This window comes from Drosophila subpulchrella, unplaced genomic scaffold, assembly GCF_014743375.2.
Source record: "Drosophila subpulchrella strain 33 F10 #4 breed RU33 unplaced genomic scaffold, RU_Dsub_v1.1 Primary Assembly Seq51, whole genome shotgun sequence".
NCBI lineage: Eukaryota > Metazoa > Arthropoda > Insecta > Diptera > Drosophilidae > Drosophila > Drosophila subpulchrella.
In genome coordinates this window covers 315,158-327,655 of record NW_023665688.1, presented here as the reverse complement: position 1 = coordinate 327,655, position 12,498 = coordinate 315,158, and the positions used below count along the sequence as shown (strand labels likewise).

The window sequence follows — 12,498 nt, the reverse complement described above, 5'->3', positions numbered from 1 at the left end:
TTTAATTGTGCTTTAAAATTCTGATCAATAGCAATATGAAAATTTTCAAAAACCGGTGCATCAATCCATTCAATAAAAAAAATCATAAAAACTTTCGCATTCGCAGTGTTTCAAATGCACTAAGCCCACTTCCTCATTTTATTTTATTTTTATATTCATTTATTTTTTTATCCAATAAAAAAATTAATTCTACCAGCCCAAGACAAACAATAAAGTTTACCGATTTGTCGGGTATCTTGCATTTTCATGGGTCACGGGCTGCTATGCAACATAAATATAAAACAATATCTCTGGGTTAGTCGCGTCGTTTAAGTAGAGCGTAGAACGGTCGAAAACAGTTCGTTACATCATAATTTAAAAATAATAACAAGAAAAGACTGCTTTGATTTTGATTTAATATAAACTGCTTTAATTAATTCTGGGGAAACCCATGGAGGTCCCACGTCAAAATTTGTAGGGTTCAACAAGGATTATGTATAGAACATTATACTAATTTTTTATAAAAATTAAAAATGCCGATTTGCAGAAAACCGCGATTGAATATTTTTTTTTTAAGTTTGGCCTATAAGTTGCTTGGGAACTGTTATGGGAGTTATTTTTATCTGAAAGGTTGGCAAAAATAATAATTAAGGAGATTTTTTTTTTATTTTCTACACCATGTAATTTAAAGTTATACACAATCTAAACATAAAAAAGACATCGCCATATCTTTTCTTCTGTCAAATGGATAAATTTTTTTAATATTTTTAAAATCCTGTATAAATGGTATAATATCGTGATAAAAATATAAAACCGTTTTGAGACCATAAAGAAAATCTCGATACGTTTCACAAAGAATCACTCTTATATGTTTTTATGCAATAATCACTAGTTTGGGCACGTCACCGGTCATCTTGGTGCTTATTTTTCAAGTGCTATGTTAGGTTGGATGTGTTTCCGATAGTTTAAATTATTTTACAACACGAAGTGCACTTTGCTGAGTATATTGTTAAGCCTAGTACTCACATCGACGAAAACCGCGAGCTAACCATAGGAGTGAGGGAGAGGCAAATAAGCGGCTAACGCTTTTCGTCGGACCTGTTTTTCAGCGCGGTACTCAGATGAGCGAAGAATATACCAGGAAAAATATCAGATTTACCAAGTGAATTTCGATGAACGCCGTTAGTCGCGGCCCAAAGAATAAGAAATTTAATCTTTGGCGATGTACGTGCAAAAGTGGTGTGGAACTTAAAAATTAAAAACGGAGAAAAAACCCCAAAAACGAAAAAAAAGGAACGTGCCGAGTGGGACTTCGCTCGATCTCCGACGAGCTCTCCATTGAGGAATCACTCCAGCTAAAGCGAAGAGGAAATAAGGTCGCCCAGCTGGATAAGCCATCACCAGAATGCTGGGCGACTATATACAGCATCAGGCGTTCCCAATCCGACTTCCACTTCCTCAAGGTCCAATATGCCCATTGAGACTCGAAGCTGGACTACAGATGGCGCTTGAAAGATGGCGAAGCATCCGTGGGACGAAAAAAAACTTTATACTACTAATTAACATAAATAAAACACTCGTTGAACATTCCATTTATATTTATGTTAATTTCTTTGTGCACCAGCAGACTCTTTTTTCAATTGCTTCTGTTGATTTGTTTTCCGTTTGTCAAGAAACCCAGCTGCTTGACAGTAAGACCAAAGACCATAGAATAACAAGATGCGTAACAGCCATACAACGGAATGTACGTCAAAATTTTTGGTGTGGATTTTCGATGTGGATTTTCGATTTTGCTAGTGTGCGTTGTCCGTGTAAAGCTCTTTGGTTGTGTTGGTGAATCATTTCGTGTGGTCTGCTGCAATAAGGGCTCAATTTCGCATTTGACTAACGTGAGGTGTCAATGGCCTGTAGGCCAGGGGTCTAGTCGCTCAACCGCGGGAATTGGAGGTCGGAGTTCAACCCCGACTGGGAACAACTTTTCTTTTTATGCAATCGTTTTTTTTTTTAAATTAATGAAAATCATGAGTGTTATTCACATAAAATGCTAATGTTAGATAAATGGATTACAGTTTTGCTGTACAAACATTGTTAGTGGCTAGACTCCCCAGACAAATGTAAAAGTAGCAATAAGCTAAATATACTTCGTCAAAAATAAATAAATATCTGGGGGTTATGAACAGTAAAGCTTTAGTCCATTTATCAAAAATTTGCATTTTGCACTCACCATGTTCAACAAAATATAATGAAAAATCGTTTTCTTGAGTACACATTACGCTTTTATTCAAAGTGAATTACTTATTGTGTTCATGTTTTTATTGTTATTAGATATTTTTCTAAGGGGAACAACCAACAATGTTGTCTACGCAGCAGACACAACAAAAACAAAACGGAAATTCAAACTCGGACAACGGCAATTTCACGACGGATTTTTCTTGAACATCTGGACTGGACAACACAGCTCTTATCGTGGTCCTGGAGTCCCTCCCAACCATGAGTGTATCCCTCAACATTCTCTTGGACACGTCTCCCAATTCTGTTCTGTGGATCGTGCTATCTCGCCTAACTCATCTCACCCCCAACACGAATTTCTACTCACACGACTTCATTTCGTTTTCACATTATAATTCACGATTTTGTCTTAAATTTTAACATTTAATAATCCTACCTACGGTACCGAACTTTTACAGGGAACACATATATATATATATAAATAAATAAATACAATAAATAATATTCCAACAGTTTTGGATTGGCATAAATAAATAGGTTAAATAAATAAATAATTTGAATGGATATAAGTAGGAATAAATTAATTTGGGCGGGTTACATAATCAATAACATCAGTCTCAATTTTTTTGTATTCATTTTCGGCTTGTTGAATTCGTTTGCCGCTTGTAGTTTTCGGGAACCTTTTGCTAATTCTGTGTGGCAAATATAAGGGGCGAATAAAAACCTGGGGCCACCCGGGGATGAGTGGCCAATTTTCCTCTCGAAAATTTTGATCTCCTCCTAGTGGCTGGTCTTCGTCTCTCCTTACGTAAGTCTATTTCCCGATCCAGGCTATTCCCTCTCGGAATATTTGGGTAGGAACTTGACTTCTAATATTATATATTTTTTTCAACAGAACCGTCTGCGAACAATTATTTTTGCCCTTTTTCACCCTTGCTTGTTTCACCTTTTCAAGCCTCTCTTCGCCCAAAAACCACTCAAACTTTTCGAATTTAAACCTTGGTTCATTTGGGAGTTATCCGGTTTAAGGAACCAGTTCCATGACTTGTCCAAGCTGCACGACTCCCTGAACTCACGAGTCGTCGATAGTGTTGTATCGATTTTTCGACTATCGTTATTAGTCTTAATGTAAACAGCTTTGCTCAATTCACAGCTTGTGCATATTTCTTTGTCGTTTAGCACATAACAATTTTACCAGGTACTACCATCATCCTTTACATTATAAATTATTCCCTTTTTATACCCTTGCAGAGGGTATTATGATTTCAGACAGAAGTTAAAAATTTAATTTAAAAAAATTATATCTTTGGTGTTTTTTAGCATATAACCTCCTAAGCTTGAAAATAACATTTTTAAATTAATTTTGAATTTTTAATTAAATTTTATCGAAATCGGACGACTATATCATACAGCTGCCATAGGAACGATCGGAAAATTGGTGGAAAAATAATATGAAACAAATTATAGCTTCGGTGTTTTTCAACATATAACCTCCAACGCTTGAAAATAACATTTTTTAATTAGTTCTGAATTTTGAATTTAATTTTATCAAAATCGGACGACTATATCATATAGCTGCCATAGGAACGATCAAAAATTGGTAGGAAAATAATATGAAACAAATTATAGCTTCGGGGTTTTTTAACATACGCTTGGAAACCTACGCTTGGAAATAACATTTTTTAATTAGTTCTTAATTTCGAATTTAATTTTATCAAAATCGGACGACTATATCATATAGCTGCCATAGGAACGATCGGAAAATTGGTAGGCAAATAATATGAAAGAAATTATAGCTTCGGTGTTTTTTGACATATTATTTTATACTATTGGGAATATCATCTTTTGTGTTTTTAAATTAAATAATTATAGCTGCAAGGGTATATAAGCTTCGGCATGCCGAAGCTAAGTTCCTTTCTTGTTTAACATACAATCTCCAAAGCTTGGAAATAACATTTTTTAATTAGTTTTGAGTTTCGAATTTAATATTATCAATATCGGACGACTATATCATACAGCTGCCGATACGATCGGAAAATTGGGGGAAAAATAATAAGAAAAAAAATTAAAGCTTCGGTGTCTTTTGAAATATTTTCTTATACTATTGGGAATAATTATACCCGTTACTCGTAGAGTAAAAGGGTATACTAGATTCGTCGGAAAGTATGTAACAGGCAGAAGGAATCGTTTCCGACCCCATAAAGTATATATATTCTTGATCAGGATCACTAGCCGAGTCGATCTAGCCATGTCCGTCTGTCCGTCTGTCCGGATGAACGCTGAGATCTTGGTAACTATGAGAGCTAGGTTATTGAGATTCGGCGTGCGGATTCCTGAGCTTCTTACGCAGCGCAAGTTTGTTTCAGTAGAGTGCCACGCCCACTTTTACGCCCACAAACCGCCCAAAACTGTGGCTCCTACAGTTTTGATGCTAAAATAAAAATTTTAACTGAAATGTATTGTTCTCATCAATACCTATTGATTGACCCAAAAAATGTTTGCCACGCCCACTTTATCGCCCACAAACCGCCCCAAACTTCAAAAAGTCGTAAGTATGAACGTGGATATCTCGGAAACTATCATAGATAGAGAATTGGGATCTCAGATTTAGATTCCGTAGCCTTCTACGCAGCGCAATTTCGTTACGCGAATATGCCACGCCCACTAAAACGCCCACAAACCGCCCAAACCTTTGGCGCCCACAGTTTTCATGCTAGATAAAAAAAAAAATTTGCCACGCCTACCCTAACGCCCACAACGCTTAAGTCTGTCTTCCGCCGGTAGGTGGCGCATTTAAATCTCGCATTGCTGCTTGCATATCTCCATTTCCCTTTGGTCCCTTAAGCTGAGTAACGGGTATCTAATAGCCGAGGTACTCGACTATAGCGTTCTCCCACTTTTTTTTTTTTTTAAGAATTTCGAAAAAATTCTATAAAAATCGGACGACTCTAACATACATATAGCTGTCAAAGAAACGGCCAGAGAAATAATAAAATAACTATTTTTTTTAATATCACTGAAGCTAGCAACCATTCTTAAAAATGTAACATGGTGTTACTAACATTGATTATTTCTTATACCTGCAAGGGTATACAAACTTCAGCTTGCCGAAGCAGATACATGTATTGTTTCCTTCCATAACGGAGTAAACATCTTTCCCTTACGTCATAAAAGGTACATTTCTGCGGAAGAGTATGATTTGATTTGCAAAAATTTCATTTCAGTAGTAGTAAGTTACGATACACAACATCCACAAAATTTCCTTTTCTATTGCATAGAAATCAATAACATATAGTTCGCGCATGCTCCAAATTTCCCATAAAAGGACTTCAAACTATCGTGAAATTTAAAGGCAAAACCCGAAACAAACAGCGCGCAGTGATGTGCAGGAGAAAGCAGTGAGCAACCCCTAAATGTACACCACACTCGAGGTTATTGTCCTAAACTTGTTAAAGCATATTTGAGCGACAAAGACATCAGTCTACTACATTACGACAGGGTTAAAAAGTGCACTCCCGTTAAAAGGTCAGCTGTGTGATAAAGAACTCTAGAACCCTCTAAAAATCTACATAAAGAACTTTGCTATGAAGTTTGGGCGTAATGCAAAATGGGCGTAGCTGGTAAGTAAGCCAAGGATAGCGTTCATTTTTATAAAAACGAATGCATTACTGTGGTATGTTTTTTAAATGAAGATTTAGATGTCTAAACCGAAATTAGTTTTCGTAAAACATTATTAACACAACTTGAGTTTAACAAAAAAATTTTACACATTTAGTTGTTCATATATTAAAGAGCACATCCTGTGGGAGCTAATTTCTCTTGACCCGCTTGCGAGAGGAATAGCCTGTGTTAAAACCAAATTACCCAAAATAAGGGAATTTAACTCTCACCCTGCTACGAATACCTGAGTTCCGCATTGGGCCATCAAAGACGGCAAGATGGAGAGCTACGGCAGCAGCAACGCTTCCACCCCGCTGGCCACCGCACAGCCCAGTCCCAGTCCCAGTGAGCAACAGGAGGCCATTGCCCTGAAAAGGGCACTCGAATGGGAGCTGAGCCTGGACACCCGCGAACTACGTTCCTACGCGTGGTACCACGGAGCCCTGCCCCGCCAGCGAGCGGAGGACATTGTACAGCGCGAGGGCGACTTCCTGGTCCGCGACTGCGCCTCCCAGCGTGACAACTACGTGCTCAGCTGCCGTAGCAAAGCAGCCGTTCTGCATTTCGTACTGAACAAGGTGAGTTCGGAAAAGCCAGTTGGACTTTGCACAGTTATTAGTGATTTCTGTAGATGTTATGCTTTCGAATGGACAACAAAACAAGAAAGAACTATATAGTCGAGATCCGACTATCAGATACCCGTTACTCACCTAAAGGTAGCGAAAGGGAGATGCAGATTTGCGAGCAGAAAAGCAACTTTTTCGTTGCAGCAAACTAGTGGCGATTACAATGCTCGGTCATAAGAATGTGTAGATAGGTAGAAATGTATTGATAAATAATACAATACAATTTCCTTATTTGGGCTTAACTTTTTAACGGATGGTCCGATTTGAACAAAACATAATCTCATTTACTTTTCATACAAAGAACAAAAATGTGGGCGCGTTACAGGCGTTTAAGTGGGCGTGGCACCCCGCTGAAACAAACTTCCGCTGCGAGAGAATCTCTAGAATCTGCATGACTAGTCCCAACTTTCTAGCTTTTATAGAGTCCGAGACTTATGTGTTCATACGACAGACAGAAGGAAATCACTGTGGACGGCAGTCCACGTAGTGACGAAGCTTACCAGGAGAGTGTGGGAAGACGACAACTATATATACAGGAAGAAATGATAATCTACTGTAATCTTCCGATCGTTACGAGTGATACATGAATCGAAACTTAAAGGATTGCATACCGAGACTTAAAAAAAAATGAAATGGTTTGGGAGAAAGAGCGGTGAAAGTGTAAAAAATTAGAACATTTGGTTCGTAGATAAATGCACAAGTTCATTAGTTTAGTTGTATTTTCACCTAAAATACGCTTCGATGACAACCGTTACTCTAGAGTAAAAGGGTATACTAGATTTGTCGGAAAGTATGTAACAGGTAGAGCGTTTCCGACCCCATAGGATATATACATTCTTGATCAGGATCACTAGCCAAGTCGATCTAGTCATGTCCGTATAAAAGCTGTAATCTCGGAAACTACACAGAGAAAAAAACGGAACAATACCCGTTTGATATTGTCTCCTCAATTTTCCCATATCACCTTTTACATATCAAATTAATACGAATTCATATCAACATGATACGGATTCATATCAACATTTCTAATTGATATGATTTTGCATTATTTTAATATAAATTCGTATTAATTTGATATGTTTTTCATATCAAAAGTAACATCGAAAAGTTTTCGAAAAAAAAAGTATGACTGTGCTTTCGTATTTTTTGTGTATTTATTTATTAGTATGGTACTAAAGATATTTTTTGACGAAAAGTGAAAATGTACAAAGTGAAACATTTACATATGTTATTTATTTTTTTTGCAAATGGTAAGTATCTCATTTTCAATTGTACTTACTTGATGTTTGTCTTATTCTAACATATTTATTTCTTGGACACTGTAACGTGCTTTTCGGTGGCTGACAACACAGACTGCACTACTCAAAGTCAAATGGCTGGCCAAGATGCCGAACTGGGCAAGTTGGCGTCCCCCACTTTGCTGGGAAACTTCTATCGAGGACAGAAGAAGGTCTTCCTGGCGCTGCTGCAAAGCTACAGGAGGCATCCGAGTACAGCGTTATCGGTCATTTATTGCTAAGTCCTGGATTTATTTTTATAAGTGATCCGAAATATATAAAAAATAAATATTTACAGCGATCTTATGGGTTTTCAATATTTATTTGTTTATAAGATTAAAAAAGTAAAAACAAAACTGATTAATATTAATATTACAAACATATCAATCTGATATGAAGGTATATCAGTTTGATATGAAAGCATATCAGTTGGATATTTAAAAATAACACAATTTGGTCACAGATTTGATATGTGCGCATATCAATCTGGTATGAAAAATACCAAATTGACATGTTCGAAAATATCAATTTCATATGTTCGAAAATATGAATATGATATGGCAACATAAGGGATCAAAATTGATATACAAAAACACCCGATTGATGACCAGTTTTGGTATTTTATTTTCTCTGTGTATAAAAGCTGCAATACTGGGATTAGGCATGCAGATTCTGAAGATTCCGGCGCAGCGTGCCGAATGTCAACAATTTAGAAAGAATATTTATTTAGTAGATCGTATAATACATTTTCGTCACAAAAGTTGATATCCGAATTTTTGTTTGCTGAAAGTGCAATCGTCACTAGATTTTTACCTCGTTAAGAGGTGTTTTGTTTGATATCAGAAGTTTTTGATTTAAACATCAATCATATAATAAATATACTTTCCCAAAAGCCGTAGAGTTCAAGTTTCTAAATGATTCCATGACCCTAAAATAGCGTTTGGATACACACGTACAAAATTCAATGTTGTCCAAAGTAGAGGAATCTTGAAAAATAATAAGTAACTAAAAAAAGAGATAAACAGATAATTTCTAAACAACGGTATTTAGACAAATCATGTTAACAAGGCGTACAAAGTATTTCGAAGTACTTTTCTAACGACATATAGAACCTGTAGCTGGATGGAAAGTCAAAAAAAATATAAAAAAAACTTAAAAAAAAGCTTTTGCTCATTTTTAAACGGTAGTACTTAGACAAATTATGTTAGAAAAGCGTATAAAGTACTTTAAAATACCTTTCTAGTAGTTCACAAGTTACGGGTGTACAAAATGTATTTAGCTTTTTTTATTTTTAGCTATTTATAGATGTTTTTTTTGACAGTTGAGGTGTCATTCGACGCATATTTTAAGTGAAAATACAAGTATGTTTATAGTTGGGGGTATTTATCCCCACCGGCCCCAACAGATCAAATCTTCAAAATTTTAACTTTTACTTTTTCACCGCTCTTTCTCCCGAAATAAATGTTTTTTTTAAGTCTTGGTATGCAATCCTTTTAGTTTTTGCAATACCATGCCCACTCTAACGCCCATAAGGCTTAAAACTGTCTGCCACCCACACACAGAGAAAAAAACGGAACAATACCCGTTTGATATTGTCTCCTCAATTTTCACATATCAATTTTTTCATATCAAAATGATTCGAATTCATATCAATATGATACGAAATCATATCAACTTCAAATGTTAATATGAATCCGTATCATAATGATATGAATACTTGGCAAGTTGATAAGATTTCATATCAAAGGTAACATCGAAAAGTCTTCGAAAAAATAGTATGACTGTAAATTCGTCCTATTTGTGTATATTACGGTATAATTACGCTTTGTATGCGGTGGTCCCACTTTTATTTACTGCGTCAGTTTTAGTGTAAAACGTGACAAAAGAAAAGTTTAAGGTGCTCATAATAGTAATTACTTGGTAAGTATGTATAATATTAACTAATTTTCTTTATTTGTGCCTTAGTTTGTCGAAGTACCATGGAGGATCCACTTTTGCTTCAATTCCTTACGGACCACGAGGTCGATTTGGTTGTGCTTGACCTGCTTTTAGGTTTTTATAAATCAACATATGTGCACATATATACACATATATACACGGTTTTTAAGAACGAATGTGCTCAATTCAATCACAATGTTCTTGGTTTTTCCTCTCTGTGTAAAGGTGTATTTTATTTTAAAGCTCTAAGTACTAAGGAATTTATACTAACCTTCATGAAATTTTCTTACGGTCTCCATTTTAATATCCTTCAGGAACTTTAACAACTGCTCGTCACTTTCACTTTCCATCACTTTAAACTTTTTGCAATATATGCGGCACAAACAAACAAAAACGCAGATGAAGTGTGCCAGCCGAATGGTTCAGAAGAAGAAGAGCAAAGAAGAAGCGTCTAACGCGTGCTAACTGTTAACCGAAAGATACTAACGCGTTATAAAATATCCGAAACACCATTTCAAGTGAAAATGCAACTCACTTTTTGTTCTATTTTTAGTCCTTTCCGTTCTTACTTTAAGAACATTTTGAGATTATTGGGTTTCTGAGAACAAATTGAATTTGATTTAAGAACCACGTGATAAATGTACAACATTTTGTTCTTGTTTTGAGAACAATTTTAAGTACAAACTCAACTTGATCCAATCACAAAGAGAACATTTTGAGCTCAAAAAATGTCTTTCTCATTTTAAGAACATTTTCAACTCAAATCAGAACGTTAGAATTCTCACTGTGCTGTTAAATACTTTCTAACGAATCTAGGGTACCCTTTCACTCTACGAGTAACGGGTATAATTACAAACTAATTTGGTTATTCTCAAATTGAAATTGCATTCCTTTAATTTCATTTAAACAAATACATATACATTTTTAAACAAAAAGATTCACGGCCTTGCCTCACACATTTCCGCTACACTCTTATTAATAAATTGAATATATTTATTTTCTAGCACCAGTCGGAATATTAAAAAAAAACGTTTATAGAAAAGTCCTTGCAGAAATTTAAAAATTTTGGAATTAAAAGGTAAGAAATCAATAAAATATTTGCATTGTGTAAAAGGTCCTTGGGGAAACCACAAAAAAATAAAACGCCAAAACCCCTACCTCTATGGTGGTGTGGAATTGAGGAATGTTTGAAATTTAGTTTAATTAGCAAGGATAAAAAGAAGTCAAAAGTAAAGGATTATATAACGATCTGTTAACAAAATTTCTGCAGGCGAAGCTGCGGGCGACCTTGCCAGTAGTATATATCAAGCAAAAACACCTTTTAACGGGGTACAAATCTAGTGACGATCGCACCTTCAACAAGAAAAAGTTCTGATATCAACTTTTGTGACGAAAATAAGATCTACTGAATAAATACGGTTTTAAAATTTTTCTCATTCGATACGCTTTATCAAAATCGTACAGCTTAACAAAGGAAAATTGAATTGCAGAGTGCCGAACGTAAAAAATTTAGAAAGTATTTTTATATGTATATCGTATAATACAGGGGTTCCAAAAGCGGTAGAACTAAGGATTCTTATTCAAAGTTTTTTTGAGTAATCAAAAAAAGATTTAAAAAAATATGAATAAAAAAGCTTTCGCCCATAACTTTTTAACGGTGGTATTTAGACAAATCGAAATACTTTTCTAACAACATATAGCGAAGGCTTAATGCCTTTGCAGTTCACAAGTTACGTGTGTACGAAACTTAGCTAATTATAGCTGTTTTTCAGGACCCTTAAATAACGTTTTGGGACAAAACGAAGTCCCCCAAAGGAGTCGAGGCACTCGACTCGTTACAGCTAAAGGGACCAAGGGGAGATTGAGATGTGCAAGCAGCAAAGCGAGATTGTAATGCTCCACCTGCGATCTTAATACATGTTTATGCACAGAGAAAAAAAAATACCAAAACTGGTCATCAATCGGGTATTTTTTCATATCAATTTTGATCCCTTATGTTGCCATATCATACTCATATTTTCGAACATATGACATTGATATTTTCGAACATGTCAATTTGGTATTTTTCATACCAGATTGATATGAGCACATATCAAAGTTGTGACCAAATTGTGGTATTTTTTAATATCCAACTGATATGCTTTCATATCAAACTGATATGCTTTCACATCAAACTGATATGCTTTCATATCAAACTGATATTTTAAACTAATTTCTTTTTTCTTTAACATTTCTTTTATTTTAACATGTTATGTTTTTCCATATCAAATTTATACTTTTTCATAATAAACTGATATTTTATCATATAAATTTGAACTTTTAATCATTTTAACACGTTATGTTTTTCTATATTAAACTGGTATTCTTTCATATCAAACTGATATTTTGTCAAATCAATTCGACACTTAACTCATACCCAGCTTTATATTGAAATCATTTTATTGAGAGAAACAAATTTGTATTTTTATTTAAATTTTATTTTCATTCAAAGTCTTATGTTACATATAAAAATCGTTGTAACTTAAAATTACTTATCATAATTAAATAAACTAAAATATTTTTCTTCTTATCATTTTAAGACCAGTTGGTGTGTAATATACATGAATTGGTGGGCCTTCAAATTCAAAACATTCCATGATTTAAATAAGACAACCTATAAATGAAAAAAAAGATACAAAATATATTCCAATATAGGAGAAGCTTAACGCTTATATGTCTGTATTCAAAGGACAGTGCTAAAAAATATGTAATTAACTAAAGAGTATATGTTACTGATTTAAATATTCAAT

At 34.8% G+C, this 12,498-nt stretch overlaps 1 protein-coding gene across 6 annotated transcripts in view; it reads left to right on the top strand.

The window, feature by feature from the left end:
• The first annotated feature begins 5,547 nt into the window (after nucleotides 1-5,547).
• The window catches only part of LOC119562480 (breast cancer anti-estrogen resistance protein 3), a 275,573-nt gene continuing 268,622 nt past the window's right edge, over nucleotides 5,548-12,498 (top strand). For 2 of the 6 annotated variants that reach the window (XM_037875677.1, XM_037875680.1), the window contains exons 1-2: nucleotides 5,549-5,828; nucleotides 5,984-6,446. In XM_037875677.1, the coding sequence (XP_037731605.1) occupies nucleotides 6,147-6,446 (300 nt within the window). In that variant the 5' untranslated portion in view covers nucleotides 5,549-5,828; nucleotides 5,984-6,146. Of the gene's footprint in view, nucleotides 5,829-5,983; nucleotides 6,447-12,498 lie in introns of all 6 variants that reach the window. The other 4 variants (XM_037875679.1, XM_037875675.1, XM_037875674.1 and 1 more) reach the window with 4 other exon arrangements.